Genomic DNA, 16,423 nt, shown 5'->3' with positions numbered 1-16,423 from the left:
CGGCACGCGTACGAGCTACAGACACCTCACGTGCCCTCTGTGTGGTGTATCTAGACGGTACCTTACTATGAGCACACGCGTCATGAAATATGATTGGCTGGACGCTCGTCAGCGTGGCGCCGCTGTCACTTCTTATAGCTACAGAGGTTGCGCAGATAATAGACTTGGTCGATTCAACCCCACTGACAACGCCGCAGATACCTCGTTTGACCGAGTTTGATGCGGGCACCAAGCTAGAATGAGTGGCGACCGTTTGCGCATGATTAGATCCAGCGACCAAGCTCCAGCGTACTTGAAGGGTCTTATTGCGTTCGGAGCTTGGTCGCTGGACACTGTGGAGTTCCGCACCCGCGCAAAAAGCGTGATCCCGACAGTTGATGCGACAAGCCAGAATATCACAACCTCTCATTTCTTATTTTTATAGACGTTTGCCGTTGACTATTAGTGAGTGAAGGAGAGAAGATGCACTTGCAACGCAGCCCGATCTTCCTCATCTTCTCCAGCTTGCTTCGAGTACAACAAGGGTGGTTGTACTGGCATCATGTCATACGGATCGTACTCCGGCTTCGTCGACGTGAAGAACGTCCCTCCATTGAGTTGACCTTCATATAATGTGCAAATTGCGTCTAGACGGACGGAATTTGCGTGGGGCTGCTACAGTTGGGGTGGGATGGAAAGCTGGCTAAACCCTTTCTCGCATTTGGTGTCTAAATATATAGCATTGGGTGCGTCGTATTTGTCGCGCCACAGTATCGCACCTGCTGAACACACTTCCCACAACAAGGCCAGCGGCCGCGATAAAACTATGTCCTAATCGTTTAGATTCCACCAAGGCAGCGGTGCCGGCACCTTTGCCAAACGTCATCACTCTAGTTTTTGCGCTCTTCACCTCATCCGCACCATGAAGCTAGTGCTGTCCTTGCTCCTGGGCGTCGCGACTGCCGCCCCACTCCAGCTCTGCACGGTCAATCGTTTGGTCGTCTCCGAGTCCAAGGGTGCGCTTTACACGGACGTGATGCGCAACAACGACAGCGAACGCTTCGACTACGACCCGACGACCAAGCTGCTCAAGGTCAAGTCGACCGGCCAGTGCGTCAAGGCGTATATGCCTGTCATGGTCAAGTGCGACCCGACCGACGTTCTCCAGCAGTGGGAGCTGCGAAACAACCGCGTCTATTCGCCGTGGGGGGTCCAGTGCCTCCAGGCCGATCCGGCGACGCCCGGTGCGCGTGTAGGCATTGCTCGCTGCGACTGGACGACGTCGCTGGCCTCGGGCGAGTTTCTCACCGACTGCACCTCGGTTGCATCAGAGTACGTGACCATCTTGACGGTGAACAACCGGCGTCTTGCATCAGTGAAGCCGGACCCCGAGCGTTGGCCCAAGGCTTTGTCGACCCTGTCGGTTTTCGACTACAGCAGACGAATTACGACCTTTTTCAACGAGCTTTTTGTCTGGGACAAGACCAACAAGATGTTCAAGAACGCCCAAGATGGTCAGTGCTTGGGTGCATCCAAGGACGCCGATGGCACAGTCCAGCCCGGTATGTTTCCGTGCGACGTCCAAAGCTCCAACCAAAAGTGGAACTACGACACCAAGCTCTCCCAGCTCGTCCACGCCACGTACACTGACCAGTGCTTGATCATCTACGCAGATGATTCTCTGCATATGACAACGTGCGTCAAGCGCTGGTACCTCAGTCAGTATTGGGAACCACGTCCCTTCAAGGGGTATGTTTAAGGTCGCCCGTTTGCTGACGTCCAGCATCGATAATTGTTGACGCATATTGTGACTTTTGTTTGGGTGTGATTGTTGTTGTTGGGTCTGTAATCTTGATCCATGACTTTTAGCCCCGGCATTTACCAGCACTGGGAGTTCATGCAGAACCGCGTTTTCTCCAAGGTCTTCAAGGAGTGCCTCCCGACCAAGCTGACGACGCCCGGAGCGGCACGTTGGCCTAGCTAAGTGCGACTGGTCGTCGTCGCTCACGTCGGGCAAATTCCTCGCCGGCTACAACTCAGTTGCGTCAGAGTACGTGACGATTACGTCGGTTAGGAGCCGTCGCCTCGGCGAGTTCAACACTGGCCTGCTCGCCAACGCGCCAGCCAACAACGTCAACGAGCTCTTCGTCTGGGATCCCCCAAACGGTAGGCTCAAGAGCGCGAGCAGAAACGAGTGCGTGGACGCGGTACATCGTCGGCAAAGGCAAGTCAAGGTTCACACGTGGACGTGTGGTGTCACCAACGGCAACGAAAAGTGAAACTACGACCAAACCACCAAGACGCTCAAGCACGCGACCCATGCTGGTCAGTGTCTGGATGTCGACCCGACGTACTGTGACCGCCATGTCCATATGTGAGCCTGCTGACCGACGACCTGTCGCAAGCAGCCTGTTGCAGGTGATGCCTCATACAGCAGTTGAGCACTGGATATTCATATCTACACAGCTCTCAAACCACTAGGTCGGGACTAGGCGGTGTGTTAGAGAGCTGTGTAGATCCGTCACACATCCCTGCCGTCGAGTAATCAAGGCCTCTAAGGTGACCAACGACGTCAGTGCCATGCAAGCCCAGCGTCTCCAATACCAGCGTCTTGTTCCGGTCTCTGACTTTGCAGAGGGACCATGGAGCGACTGCAACTCCAGTGACACAATGACATGCACGCGGTAGCCGTCATCCCGCAACCCTATGCGCGACCACGGTCGAGATGACGGTGCTGATATCGGCGGCGCTGGCAAGAAGGTAGCATCCCGCGGAGCGTGCAAAGCTGTGTTTTTAGACCAAGTCCAAGTGAGTAGTACGCATTTTGAGCTGCGGCTCGAAAGCAATTTCATTTTTACGCAACCGCCACGTCCATGGTGGCAAGGTCACAAACGCCAACCATGCTCTTTTACGAGTTGCAAGCTCCAAGTTTCGTTGCTTTATTTTGTGCTCCTTTTTGAGAGGCGCCGGTCTCAAAACACGAGCCTCGTTCGTCTCCGTTGCTCTTGCGTTGTAGTAACCCCTCGGTGTCTGTCAACCTCCATAAATGTGTCGACCTCAACTAGACGCACTAGGAAGCACACTATACTGCAAAGAGGCAGACTTCATTGATTTATTTACTCTAAATGCTAGCAAGCAGAAAGAAGAATCAGTCACGTAATGTCGTGGTGGTCGACGCGCCCGCAAAAGTTACGGCTTGTACGGCGCAATTGTAAACTGCTGGTGCAGGTTGTTGGGCGTGCATTCCCACATCTGCACGTGGTGGTCCTTGTACGACGGGTCGACATCCAGGCACTGGCCGGCGTGGGTCGCGTGCTTGAGCGTCTTGGTGGTCTGGTCGTAGTTCCACTTTTGGTTGCTGTTGTTGACGTCGCACGCGTATGTGTGGAGCTTGAACTTGCCTTTGTCGACGCTGTACGCGTCCAAGCACTGGTTTTTGCTCGCGCTCTTGAGCATACCGTTCGGGTGATCCCAGACGAAGAGCTCGTTGAGGTTCTTGACCTCCTTGTCGGCGTACAGGCTACCGTCGAACTCGCTCAAGAGCAGTTTGCCGACCGTCGGCGTGATCGTCAAGTACGTTGACTCGACCGAGTCGCAGTCGGCGAGGAACTGGTTCGACTTTAGCGAAGTCGACAAGTCGCACTTGGCGAGGGTGACGGCCGTATCGGGCTCCGTCGAGGCCTTGAGGCAGCGATCCACAGCTGCCGACTTGACGCGGTTGCTCCCGAGCTCCCAGCGCTGGTAACTGTCCGTGGCTTCGCACGGCGCGGTCACAAGCTCCATTTCCTGCTTCTTGATCTTGAGGCACCGGTTGGTGTCCTTGGACTTGAGCAGCTTGGTGGCCGGATCATAGTCGAACATCGGGTTGTCGCTGACGCACCGCTTGCCGGTGTAGAGCACCTTGTTGTCTTCGGAGAGGACGTTGCGGTTGATGGTGCAGAGCTTGATGGGGGCGGCGGCGACGGCGGCCACGAGAGCAAAGAGGACACACTTCATCGTCCGGCTGCAAAAGAAAAAATGCAAGTTGTTGTCGTTCTCCACGGCCCTTCGTCCCGCACGCACGCAACAAAAGTCTTGCATTGGGTCGCACGTGGCGACCTTCTGCTTGGCGCCAAAACGCTACATCCTTGCTAGTGGTTGTATAGGTGGGATGCATACACTCATACAGTAGCTAAGTCTTTTGCTGGACACTGTTGTGATGGGCACTCGTGGAAATTGTGTCGGGCCTTTGCAAGGGTTGTCGAGTTACATACACTAGACCTCCTACGCGATAGAAGTATCACTGGCGGGACTACGCGACTTGCTTGCGTTAAGTGCCAATGCAATTGGCAGATTGAATCTTGTGAGAGACATTCTCCATGTGGCAACGTTGGGGGAATGTCGCCTCGCTAAGACCCTTCTTCCAGACGACACTGCATGCTGAGAGACCTCGCCAGCCACATACCAGAGCCACCAAGCACAAACATCTAGGATTTTGTCGTCGAATATCTACGATTCGTATCTAGTAACGTTTTTCAAACAGCTGTTTTGTCGTCGCCATCGGATTGGTCCAAGCACTTTGCACTTGTGCGATCGCGGTCCTTCTTGAACCCGCCGCTGCGCAAGTACCTGGCAACTGCAGCACACAGCTCACAGACGCGATCTGTACATGCACCCGCTGCTTCAAGGCCGCGAGATGCTGCTCAAAGAAGGAGCTGCACCATTTCTTGCGTACCAAAATGCAGGCAAAATCGATTTTTGAATTCGCTCGGACGCAAAATGGCACTTTCTACTTGGTTTTTGCATTGGTACAAATTTGAAGTGTTCACAACCCTATTCGCTGCTACGGGGGGCACTGCATGGCCCAATCAATGTCTAGAATTCAAAGCAATAGCACTCACTCCCAACGATCAAGTGCTGGTGCCGACTCCCACATATTCAGACGTAGCGCTACGTATGCGAAGTCTTTGCGTAACAACGAAGATAACGTTAATGCGGAACACGTTCATTTATATATATATGTCATTATATTCTATATTCACACGACTATCGCCGATTAGTGTCGCTGGATCCAAATGGGTGGTATCAAAAGCTACGGGTGGTAGGTGTACAGCATCCATTGTTGGCGCTCGTTGAAGGGCGAGGAGGACGAGCACGGAGCCATCTGCACGCGGTCGTTGTCGAGGTCCAAGCACGTGTTCTGGTACTTGTCGTGCTCGAGCTTGTAGGTCAAGGGGTTGTAGGTCCACTTTTGATATGCGTTCCGGACGTCGCAGGCGAACGTCCCGAGCACAACACGGGGATACATCTCGTGCACTTCCAAGCACTGGCCGTTGGTACTCTTGAACATTTTGTTGGCTTGGTCCCAGACAAAGAGCTCGTTCCAGTTGTTGATAACCGTGTTGACAACGAGGCTCGAGTTGCTCCCCGCCAGGCGCTTGGTACCGGTACGCGATGTAAGCGTATTGTAGACAGGCGCGATCGAGTTGCAGTCGGCGAGGAATTGGCCCTTGGCGAGCGACCCCGGAACGTCGCAGTCGGCGAGATTGACAGGCGCATAAGGCATCGTCTGCAGGGTCTCGAGACACTTGGCCTTCGCCGGTGAATACACGTGGTTGTCTCGCAGCTCCCACTTCTGGTACTCGTCGGCCGGGTTGCATTTTTCTGTGAGCGCTTGCGGAGCTGAGCCCGACGCGACCTTGACACACTGGCCGCTCGACACGACTGTGAGCAACTTGGACGTCGGGTCGTAAATGAGACGCTGGTTGTAGCCGGCGCGGATCACGTCCGTGTAGAGTGCACCTTTAGCCTCGGAGATAACCAAGCGGTTGGTCGTGCAAAGTACCAGTCCGAACGGGTCGGCGGTAGCGGCAGTCGCCGCGGCCAAGAGACAGCCAAGCAAAAGCTTCATGGAGATGTTGACCGAGGAGGAGGTGGCAAAAACCAAAGTGAGAGTGAACGAACCACGATGCCACCATGTGCCGCTGCCGCACTCAGTTCTTATAGCGTGTAGCTCCAAAACTTCAGGTATGGTGCGCAGTGATCGACTTGGCCGATGCCAAATGCGTCGCGGGCAGAGCTTGCGAGTGGTTGTCAAGCCAGAATAGTTGACTGGATGTATCCTGGGGCTAGTGCGTCGCAGAATTGAATGGTCGCTGGACACTGCGGAACTGAAGTAGCTACGTGCCACCGCAAACAAAAAGTGCATTGAGAATTCGGCAGCATGGTATCCGGATAGTGCAGCGTGAAACCTAACCCACGTTGGCGTTGAAGTGGGTCGTCCATTCGAAATAGATAAATCTAATGCGCTAACTAAATATGTCGGCCTTCTTTTCGCTGTGTAGACTCGGATGAGGACCGTGACGTAGACACGGGGAGAGGACTGTAAGCGGCAGAACAAAATGCCCACGCGGCCACTTGTGTTGGGCGAGGAGCTGAAGAAGACTTTTGAAAGCGGGCGTACTCGTGCCATGTGAAGAAGTATCAATAAAGTCAAGAAGGGAGCTTCTTGGTAGGTTGGCCTATCATGGCTCATCACTGCCCACCGTTTGTCACTCGGCGTGTGGGTTTTGCATGCGATGCCTCAAGGGAATAGCCCTGGGTGATGACGTTTTCCCCACACCCACTAGTCCAGCGAGAGCCGACTCGCAAACCCACAGCTAACCGGTTAGTGGAACCGGCTATCTAGCCGGATAATCTAACCGATTTCTTCAATCGGTTAGCCAGCCCTGCTCACACGGTTGCCCATCATTTCAGGGCTTGGTCGCACAACGTCGAGGCTACTGCAAGCCCACCGCTTGCGGACCCAGACTTGTGCGCCTAGATCGCTCAGCCACGTTCAGCCACCAGTCTCGGCTGCCTCCGTTTTTCTAATATACACCGAGCTTCGTCAGCTCACTTCCTCTTTTGGTTTCCCGACCACAAGTGCTTTTCTCGTGTGCTCTTCGATCGCAACGAATAAGAAGCGGCCGACCGCAACGTGAACAGCGTCGGTTCTATGGGACGCCGTGAAACAGTTGTGTTGGGTATCATGTGTGTTTGGCCCATTGGCAGCGTTGAACTATTTCACAAGGCCCCGACAATAAGAATGGCGTCGTAGAGACCGCACCGTGCGCGTCATACACTAGTATGCAAACAACTGTGCTAGTCGTGCGTTCAAGACAAAGGTGTTCCTTCGGTCATCACTCAAGCGCCGCCCACGAGCCAAGAAGTACGGAAAAACGCTACAAATTAACGCTACGAATTAGCCTCAGAGCTCTCGAGCACGCCACGCAACATGGAGCTCCGAGTACGCTACGGACAGTGCGGTAGAGCGGTCATGCCTTGGACAACTGTGACGTGGGTCAAAGCCACGACAAGACCGTCGCACTGGTTGACGCGGTGCCGCAGCTGCAAGTTTTCGAGGCAGCTGCGTGCACACTCCCAGCGCAGCTCGTCGGCCACGTCCTGCCATGAAAGGGCAGGGACTGCGCGGCGCAGCTCAATGACGCCCTCGAGCTCGAGGATCCGCTGCGTGAGCATCGCGCGCAGCTCGAGGTAGCGCTCCCGGTTGCGTCGTTGCAGCTTGCGCTTGATCGCCTTCTTGGACAGTTGACAGGGTGCGCTGGCTCCGGGCATACTGTGTCTGGTCAAATGAAGTGTGAGCGCCAAGTTCTCTTGGCTCGGTCCGAAGAGGGAGGAGCGAGAAGCAACGGAGAGGCTGGATCTGCAGATGATCACGGCGATATATATTTTCTCAGATCTTAGCGCACATGTATGGCGTGGGCCGTAGTCATTTCGCGTGAGGGAGGCTTCAACGTAGTGCATGACGCTTGATTATCAACGACGACCAGATCACTCCCATCGAACTACTCACTCGAGTCGCGTCGGACGGTCATCGCCCGCGGCCAGCCTCCGCCTCAACGCATTGCTTGTCACAGCAAATAAACAAAAAGAAACTGACCTTGGTCCTCGGCGCGTACTGTGTAGTCTCCCATTAGACGCCACGACCGCTTGGCACGGCATGTGGCCTGCGTGCGCCACGACGAGATTAGGATAAGCACCGTATGGTCCAAGCTGACGCATGCCACAGTAGCACGAGAAGCCATCGTGTCTCCTCACGGCCCATATACCTATCCACAGAGTCTTCCTCCCAATGCAAACGCTTACTCGCACAGCGCCTAGCAACGTGAGCTCTTGGTTGGTGTACATCATCCCAGCACTGCAGCGTCAAAGTGCGCTCCGCTTCATTCTTCTGCCTCGCGTCTCGAATATACGCCATCACCATCGATGCGCCGCAACAAGAGTGGTACAGACGTCGATCCCGCCCATGCTTCGCTTGATTTCAGAAGCTCATCGTCGTCGGCCGCGCGCCGCAGCTCGCAACTCAGGTGGCGCCAGTGCGGCAAAGCGCAACGAAGTTCAACTTCAACTTCGCTTTTTCCGGATACGACCGCGAAATGTTCGACTATCCGGACTCTGGATTTGGGGAACCGTTGCCGCATGGCCGAGCCCGTGGGCATGAGCAAGATGGGCAGCTACTGCTGCGTCTGCGCGGACGCTGGCGTGAGTCGCCCGCCAGCGCTCGAGGCCGCGCCGCCGACGCTCCTCCGCATCCTCGACGCGTCGCTCCTCGGCGACGAGGCCTCGACCATCCCGCGCGAGCTCGCCTTCTCGGGCGTCTTTCCCGTCGGGTTTCGCCCAGTGCACCTCTTCGCCGCCGTCTCATCGCCCGTCGAGCAGGTCGTGCGCGACGGCTACAATACGAGCGTGCTCTGCTACGGCCGCGCCGAGGCCAAGCGCGCGCTCACGCTCGGCGCCTGCGACATTTCGCCCGAGGCCATCCAATCGGTCGAGACCGCGCTCGCCGCGTACGGCCAGATCGGTGGCATCCTCTTCCAGCTCTTTGCCGAGGTACATTGGACCCAACGCTTCTACTGATGTCTCTATGTATCTAGGTGGACGCTACCGTGTACCGTATTGGCTTGAGCTGCTGGAGCATCGCCGCCGAGTCGGTCGTCGACCATTTGCAGGACCTCGTCGGCGCGGACGCGCCATTAGACGGTCCGATCCAGTTTACAACGATGCAGGTGCGCAGTGTGGCGCAGGCCCTCGCGTTACTACGCAGCTCGTTTGGCCCGCACGCCAAGCAGAACCTCGAAGACGACACGCACGTCTTTATTCGTCTCGCTGTCTACAACGAGGCCGGCCAAGAGCTTAGCCTCCTCCACTACGTCGACCTTGGGCGCCAGCTGGCGTCCAAGGAGCAGGCTGAGTTTCTCACTCTCTTTGACGACCTGGTGGACTTTGAGACCAGCGTCGACGCGCCACCGCAGCCGGTCCAGCCTCGGAGCTGCACGCTGACGCAGTTTGTGGCGCCGCTCTTGGCGGGCAACTCCAAGACGTTTCTCGTTGGCTTCATCCCGCGGCACGGACTGCGCGAGAGCCTCGACTGGCTCTGGGTCATGTCGGGCGTCCGCCTCATCACGTCCGCCTGTGTCAAGCTCACCGAAATTGGGCCCGAACTGGTCGAGTTCCAGCCATTTGTCGCACCGCATGCCGACCCAACACCGTACGTTTGGATAGTCGTTGGATAGTCTTTGGATAGAATGTATGGATACATGCTCATGCCCTGTAGACCGAAAGCGAGCTTGAACAAGCGGCTCTTTGGCGACCACAGCAGCGCTGACGGAACCATGGACTGGCTCGACAAGTTTACGCTCCGGAAGAGCCAGATCCTCGGGCAGCTCGAGTTAGAGCCGCGGACTGAGCCCGAGCGCAAGCCGTCTGCGATTGTACTTGACTCGAATATCTGCTATCTAAGAGCTCATCAAGCTTGCGTAGACACCGGTGGGCCTCGGTCGTTCATCGGTGGCCGAGCCGCCGACCGTCAAAAGCCCGTTACGAGACCCGATGGTGGTGACCCCGATCCCCGTCACACCGCTCTCGCCCATTCGAGAGGCGGCGCCAAGTACTGCTCACGACTCTCGTGCAAGACGAGTGAGTTTGTCGGTGGTGTTAGGTCGGTTTGAGGAGCTGCTGCGCGATGCGCACTTGCCGTCCGTCGCGCCGCCCGCACCGGATGTCGAGGGTCCACCCCGTATAAAACAAGACTTATTCAAGCGATGGCGTTAGGACTCGATGCGAAGAGCGCGCTGACCGTGCAGCGCACCGAGGCCCTCTTGCTCCGGTCCAACTACGACCAGCTACTCCGATTCGTCAAGGACCAGTACCACCACAACGAGCAGCTCCAGCTCAACGTTGACGACGCGCATTTTCAGCTCTCGGAAATGCAAACCACCTTTGACGTCCAAGTACGTTTTGATGTGGTTTGTATCAAGTTGATACTTTTGGATCGTAGACACAAGACCTCAAGCTTGCCAACGTCGAACTTCGGAGCAAAGTCCGCATGCTCGAGCAGTCGTCGGGCTTGCAATCGCTGTTTGACAAGGTACTTTGTTGTAGTCGCAGAGTCGGATATAGTCGATTCTTTAGTACGACGCCGAGATGACGGCGCTGCTCAAAGAAGTCGAAGAGCTCCGCGCCCGCAACCTCGAGCTCGAGCTCAAGGTGCGCATCGCCTTGCGTCGACTAACTAACTGGCACCTAGCTCGCGCACAACGCGAGCGTCGACTTGCGCAACCGGTACCGGGAAGTCGTCAAGGAGAACGTGGCGCTGCACGAAGAAGTGCTCAATTTGCGCAAGAAGGAGCGGTGCGCCATCTAGTCGGTTGAATTCGACTGGACTTTGGACTAGGCATTTTCTGTCGTCCAAACGCCTCATTGACGACTCGTCCAAGAAGATCGACAAGCTCTCCAAGTGCGATATTTCGATTTCAATATTGTCATCCTTCTGTAGACTGGTGCACACAAAGGAAGACATGTTGCTCGAAGCTCGCTTGGGCGAAGCGCGCCTCAGCGCCCAAGTCGATAAGCAGCAGCTCAAGAGCTCAGAACTCCAGCAGCAGCAGTCGATGCTGCTCCAGGAGAACGAAAAGACTGCCGAGGAGCTCGTGGCGGTCAAAATGTACCTTGCGAGCATCAAAAATGTCTTTTCTTCGTACGGCAATATCTCCATCGTACTAAACCAAGCGTAGGAGCAGCGCAAAGCCGACATGCTCGACTCGTTTGTTCAGAAACACGGCGCCAGCCTCCTCTCGACCGAGTCGACCCGACACGTCTCGGACGGAAGCCCCATCGTTCTCGACGAGACCTTGCGCAAGCTGCTGGCGACGATCAAGCGCGCATTGCCGCAGCTTGTCCCTTCGCTCAACAAACTCATTCAGCGCCTCCATGTAGATCCTGGATATTGGATAGCTGCATAGTTGGATACATTTGGATAGGAACAAGAGGTGGCCCTCCTAGAATACTCGAGCCGCGAGATGGACTTGATCAACCTGCTCGTGGAACTCGCGTCCGACCAGCAAGCGCCCACGTCACCAACCCCTCGGTCTTTGTCCATCAAGAAGAAAAAAGCGCCTTCCTTTATGTACAAGTAGTCTTCGTAGCCAGTGGTTTAAACACTGTTTCAATATCCAGTGGGTCCCTGTTTCAATGTTTCAATCCCTGCTACCGTTTAAACCTAATCGCTAGCGCTGCTTCTATGAGATCAGCATATTCTGTTGTTAGTTGGGAGAATCTAGTGCATGAGCATGGTCGGGCGCTGCTTCATGGACGACTGCGACCGCAATAGACGGCGCTCGACCGAGCTCGAGGGCGGCGCCGAGAGCGCTTCGCTGCGTGCGTGGGCATACGCGCCGATGAGCGCGACGAACGACCAGACGCTCCACGCAAGGCAGAAGCGAAAGCCATATCGGTACACGCACGCCTCGTCGCAGTGGTCAAAGTAGCTGCCCTCGACGCCTTGCTGCGAGAGGACGTAGTCCATGTAGACGCCCGTGAGCTCTGGCGCCAGCGCATACCTACACGCGTTCGTTGCTACAAGCCAAAGAAGACAATCTTGTACCCAAAGATGTTGAACACCATGACCGACACGGACGAGGCAAGCGACCGGAGCTGGACCGGCGACGCCGAGATGAAGATGCCCGTGCAGGCCGGCAAGATCGAGCCGCCAAAGAAGAGGAGCAGCCAGAGACACATGGCGGTGGTGTACACGTCCGGAAGGAACGTCGTGAGGATGCCGAGAAGGAAGGCGATGAGGCCGAGACCGACGCAGTAGCCGAGCGCTTTGGCCCGCGCGACGGCGCCAATGTAGCCGCCTACCAGGATATACATCGCACGTTCTATCCGGTGTGGGATAGTGGGTGGATAGTACCTGCGCGATCGATGAGGGCACCACCGAAGAAGACGCCGAGGATCGGGCCCGTGCCAGCGACCAGCACGTAGAGACCGTTGACGATGACGACGCTCGTGTGGAAGTTCTTCTGAAGGTAGATCGTGCACCAGAACTGGACGCCGGTAACGACAAAGTAGATGGCGGAGAGACCGAGCACGATGAGCGTAAAGATGGGCTTGGAGAGGAGGACGACGCAGCTCTGGAGGACGCTGAGGTCGTCCGGCACGTGCTCGTCCTCTTCTTCGTGGTCGTAGTAGTCGTCGCGGAGCGAGAGGTGCCGGGTGAGACTCGCACTCTCATTCTCCGTCGGCGCATCGTCCGGCTCCTCTTCAAGGACCGTGCCATATTGGGTCTTGATCGCGCTTTGGCTCTGCTGCTGCTGCAGCAGATCCCACTCCATTTGCTCAAAGTACAAGTCAATGTCGTACGAGTCCATGCGGAAGCGGGGCGTGATGTACGAAGCGCGGATCGACGCGCGCTGCGCCGAGTTGAGTTCGTCTTGGTGGCCGTTGTTGAAGCTCCAGCGCAGCGACGGCGCTTGCTCGAGGAGGACGTGCGGGTGGCTCACGGGCGGCGACTCGATGATCGGCGACGGCACCGGTACGAGCACCGACGTCGACGGAAGACTCGCCGACGCCGACGACGGCGCGCGCTTCGAGAGCGACCGGATGGTAGGTACCTTGGTCGTCTTCTTGTTGAAGACGTCGAGCGCCTTGATGGAGATGTGCTCGCTTGGGACGAAGAAGACGCCGACCATGAGCGGCAGCACGAGAATGAACTGCAGCACGAACGGCCAGCGCCAGCACGCCATGCCACACGAGTCCTCGTTGACCCAGTTGGAGACGGACCCAAAGAGGTACCCAAACATGACGCCGAGCGGTACGCTGCCCTGGAGGTACGACATCCAGCCCGCGACGCGCTCGCGCGGGCTAAAGGCGTCGACCCACAGCGGCGTGTAGACGCAGAGGAAGGCCTGTGTGAAGCCGATAAGCGCGCGCGCAAAGATGAGGAGGTTCGCCGAGTACGAGTGGCCACTCGGCGTCATGGCAAAGCCGAGGACGCAGAGGTTATTGAGCACGAGCGAGATGCCGAGCACCCACTTGGCGTCGTAGTGCTGAAGGCAGACGCCGCAGAGCGGCGACGCGAGGCAGAGCGCCACGTAGACGACGCTGCCGAGCGAGCCTTGCTGCTGAACGCTCATGTTGAACGCAACGGCGAACGAGTCGAGAAGGCACGGGATCGAGCCCGCCTCGAGGTAGACGGTCACCTGCGCGAGGATGAGGTACTTGAAGACGTACGAGGCCTCCTTGCGCAGCGCCGCCTTGCTGGACGGGCGGCGTGGTGGCGGCGCCAGCAGCGGCTGGCTCGCCGTCGGCGTCGTCTCGGGCGGCGTCATCGGATGACCAAATAAGTTGCTCAGCCGGTGGACTGTGGTGGGCCAAGATACTACATACGCGAATTACCAAGCGACGGGCCGTGCTTTGCATAAAAACGTCAGGTAAAAGGGTAGAAGCGCAACCCAAACGACGAGGGTTGGCGCTTGAATTCCCGTAAACAAGTCGTATCGCCGGAAAATGCGGACAGCCAATGGCATCCGAGGAGCCAGCGGGTCCACCTTGAAGGCGCCGCGATGGGCAAGCGCAGCGACGGGTGCGTCCATAGAACTATAGACCGCGCCGCCAAGTGGGTGACTGGCCAGAGGTGTGAGGTGCGGCCGCTGGTTCGAAGCCGTGTCCCAAGCTCTTCCCTGGTGATAGTAGAAGGAAGAGGTTCCGGCGCGATTCCGTCAGCTAGGCACCACTGTGCGTCCAGCGAGCTCTTGCTTAGGTGTCGACGATGGCTTGCTAACTTTTATAGTTGATGTTAGCAAGTTATGCTATCGACCAGATAGCTATTTCAGATCGGATTTATGCATTTGGATAACATCAACGATCGCACACCGCGATAAAGCATCGATCGGGCAGCACGCGTGATGTCATCGCAACCCGACACTGATTATCCGGACATTATCCGGACATGAGGCTGGCGCTGGCGTCGGCCGCGACGTCGGCGGCCACCTCGTCATAAAAATTCCTACGTCTGGATTCAGTCTCGTTGGATAGTGTACATTCTGGTGAGTCTATATCTGTAACGTGGTCGTCCATAGCGCGCGTACAACCGAGAACTCGCTTCTGAAGCCCGCAGTCTACAGCAACATTCGCACTGCAAGAGTTTGGGTTCTGCCACGTATGCAGGAGGTCAGCGGAAGGGGTCTGTAGCCTTCGAACCTCGGTGGTATCTCGTGCGTACGATGGTGCATTGGTGCGCACGTCGAGACGTCTTGAGTTCATGAGGCTCTTGTTCCTACGCGGTATGACAGAAATATATTTATTCTGAATTTTCAGGACATCCCAAGACTGTGTCGGCGACAAAACATTCTATCAATTTATCAAAACCGCCTGTCTGCGTCGTTCCGATGGGGCCCGTCCGCATAACCCGCATAACCCGGGGCATCCAGCAAGATCGGTGGGCGCAGTCGATAGCTAGTTCGAGTGCATGCATACTAACCCGGCTCAAGTGGACATGTCGTTTGCAATGAGCCTCACGTAGTACGGTGGTACGAACCGAGGGGTAAATACCAGAGGTGGGGCACAAAACACAGCGATCGTGCGTCGTCGGCGATGATCCCAGACCGCTGCATTCGATCTGATTGGGTGTTTCTCCCATGACGAAGCTCTCGACGAACGTAATCCGGAAGTGGATCGGTGACTTCGTTTTCAACGCCCACCGTCCTCTCTTGCTACACGGCGCGTCCAGGTCCAAGCCCCTCGATGATTTCCTGCTCTTCACTATCGTCCTTTAGCTTTGAACTCTTCCAGCCGACGCACCACCATCAACAGCGATCGTACCCATGCATCCGTCGTCGTCTTGAGGCTTGGGTGGACCATTGCACACAGACATGTAGGAGAGGCAACTCAGATCGTAGAGCGTACAGTATATTCCAGGCGTATCTCGGACGTTTCACTTTGCATTTGCCCTTTCGCCACGATGAAGACAGTCGTACTTTCGTCGCTCTTCCTCGCCGCCAACGCCGAGGTCTACTCGGTGCTCTTCACGACCCAAGCCGGCAACGTGACCATTGACGTCCACGAGGACTGGGCGCCGCTCGGCGCCGCCCGCTTCAAGGAGCTCATCGCCGACAAGTTTTTCGACAACTCGGCGTTCTTTCGGTATGTGCCCAACTTTGTCGCGCAGTGGGGCATCGCGGCCGACCCAAAGATCAACGACAAGTACGGCAACATCACGGACGACCCGCGCAACTTTGCTGTCTCGAACCTCGCGGGCACGATCGCGTATGCGATGGACGAAGCGCCCAACACGCGCACGACGCAGGTGTACGTCAACTTTGCCAACAACTCGCGCCTCGACGCAAAGGGCTTTACGCCGTTCGCGATCGTCACGAGCGGCCTCGACGTGCTCCAAAACAAGATCTACGCCGGCTACGGCGAGGAGCCCGACCAGGATAAGATCTATGCCGAGGGCGAGGCGTACCTCAAGCGCGAGTTTCCGTTGCTGACGCACATTACGAGCTCGAGCTTTGTCCACGACAAGTGCTAATTGTGGTCCTAATTGTAGTACGACTGTCTGTTTGTGTTGACGGCAGCGCGTGTTTTTCGAAATGTGCGAGAGACCAGCGGTCTGGCGGCAACGCACGGGGACGGGACGTGGACATGACCAGATTTTGAACGCCACCAGATTCTGAAATACAGTCGACTCCCTCTAAGTGCATACCACTGAAACTCGATAAAACTCTTCCCGTTATATATCACCCAAATATTTTTATAAAAATGGTATGGGTCTCGAGTCCTTGAGGCTGGGGACGTGTCGCCCATTGATTGGCAGCCGACGTAAGTGCATACCTCTCTGCGACGTAAGTGCATACCTCTTTGCTGGCGAGACGGATGAGCTTGCATTGGCGAAGCATGACGGCTCACGAGATCTGCTACTATGTCGAGTACGACGACGAGGAAGATGACGAAGATGACGAAGAGTAGGACCCACTGTGTGATCGATCCAACGTATGGAGATTGCATTTAAAAAAATACGACCTCTGCATAATTGATAAACCTCTCCGATTCATAAGTACCACGGTATGCACTTAGAGGGAGTCGACTGTAGAAGCCATGGGCCGTCCGACGTACACTCGCGCTG

General features: G+C 56.3%; 8 protein-coding genes across 9 annotated transcripts in view; 4 read left to right on the top strand and 4 right to left on the bottom strand.

The window, feature by feature from the left end:
* Positions 1-71, top strand: part of SDRG_11397 (hypothetical protein) — a gene marked incomplete at its 3' end in the record, with an annotated part of 1,892 nt that extends 1,821 nt beyond the window's left edge. The window contains exon 5 of the mRNA XM_008617434.1: positions 55-71. Coding sequence (XP_008615656.1) covers positions 55-71 — 17 coding nt within the window. The remainder of the gene's footprint in view (positions 1-54) is intronic.
* Positions 72-901: 830 nt separating this feature from the next.
* SDRG_11396 (hypothetical protein) lies at positions 902-1,963 on the top strand (the record flags this gene model as incomplete). The annotated part of the gene is made up of 2 exons (XM_008617433.1): positions 902-1,689; positions 1,849-1,963. The coding sequence occupies 2 exons, from the start codon at positions 902-904 to the stop codon at positions 1,961-1,963; spliced, it is 903 nt and encodes a 300-aa protein (XP_008615655.1).
* A 1,205-nt stretch (positions 1,964-3,168) lies between these two features.
* On the bottom strand, positions 3,169-3,975 carry SDRG_11395 (hypothetical protein; the record flags this gene model as incomplete). The annotated part of the gene is made up of 1 exon (XM_008617432.1): positions 3,169-3,975. The coding sequence occupies one exon, from the start codon at positions 3,973-3,975 to the stop codon at positions 3,169-3,171; it is 807 nt and encodes a 268-aa protein (XP_008615654.1).
* A 1,075-nt stretch (positions 3,976-5,050) lies between these two features.
* On the bottom strand, positions 5,051-5,869 carry SDRG_11394 (hypothetical protein; the record flags this gene model as incomplete). Its single annotated transcript, XM_008617431.1, has 1 exon — positions 5,051-5,869. One exon carries the CDS (start codon positions 5,867-5,869, stop codon positions 5,051-5,053), a length of 819 nt encoding a protein of 272 aa, XP_008615653.1.
* Positions 5,870-7,251: 1,382 nt separating this feature from the next.
* Positions 7,252-7,575, bottom strand: SDRG_11393 (hypothetical protein; the record flags this gene model as incomplete). The annotated part of the gene is made up of 1 exon (XM_008617430.1): positions 7,252-7,575. The coding sequence occupies one exon, from the start codon at positions 7,573-7,575 to the stop codon at positions 7,252-7,254; it is 324 nt and encodes a 107-aa protein (XP_008615652.1).
* An 847-nt stretch (positions 7,576-8,422) lies between these two features.
* SDRG_11392 lies at positions 8,423-11,499 on the top strand. 2 transcript variants are annotated; one of them, XM_008617429.1, is made up of 13 exons: positions 8,423-8,850; positions 8,895-9,508; positions 9,575-9,731; positions 9,781-9,907; positions 9,959-10,027; positions 10,072-10,250; positions 10,298-10,387; positions 10,432-10,506; positions 10,547-10,650; positions 10,694-10,756; positions 10,796-10,985; positions 11,034-11,231; positions 11,280-11,499. In XM_008617429.1, exons 1-13 carry the CDS (start codon positions 8,440-8,442, stop codon positions 11,433-11,435), a joined length of 2,433 nt encoding a protein of 810 aa, XP_008615651.1. In that variant the 5' UTR covers positions 8,423-8,439; the 3' UTR covers positions 11,436-11,499. The 2 variants fall into 2 exon arrangements, with proteins under 2 accessions (XP_008615651.1, XP_008615650.1); XM_008617428.1 differs by having other exon boundaries at positions 10,694-10,985.
* On the bottom strand, positions 11,432-13,709 carry SDRG_11391 (hypothetical protein). Its single transcript, XM_008617427.1, has 3 exons — positions 12,212-13,709; positions 11,903-12,155; positions 11,432-11,858 (listed from the first exon to the last, which is right to left on the bottom strand). The coding sequence occupies exons 1-3, from the start codon at positions 13,626-13,628 to the stop codon at positions 11,576-11,578; spliced, it is 1,953 nt and encodes a 650-aa protein (XP_008615649.1). The 5' UTR covers positions 13,629-13,709; the 3' UTR covers positions 11,432-11,575.
* A 1,372-nt stretch (positions 13,710-15,081) lies between these two features.
* On the top strand, positions 15,082-16,041 carry SDRG_11390 (hypothetical protein). The gene has a single exon (XM_008617426.1). It carries the CDS (start codon positions 15,260-15,262, stop codon positions 15,827-15,829), a length of 570 nt encoding a protein of 189 aa, XP_008615648.1. The 5' UTR covers positions 15,082-15,259; the 3' UTR covers positions 15,830-16,041.
* The last annotated feature ends 382 nt before the right edge of the window (positions 16,042-16,423 follow it).

Source organism: Saprolegnia diclina (assembly GCF_000281045.1).
Source record: "Saprolegnia diclina VS20 unplaced genomic scaffold supercont1.41, whole genome shotgun sequence".
NCBI classification, from domain to species: domain Eukaryota; phylum Oomycota; class Saprolegniomycetes; order Saprolegniales; family Saprolegniaceae; genus Saprolegnia; species Saprolegnia diclina.
This window is presented reverse-complemented; position numbering and strand designations above follow the sequence as displayed.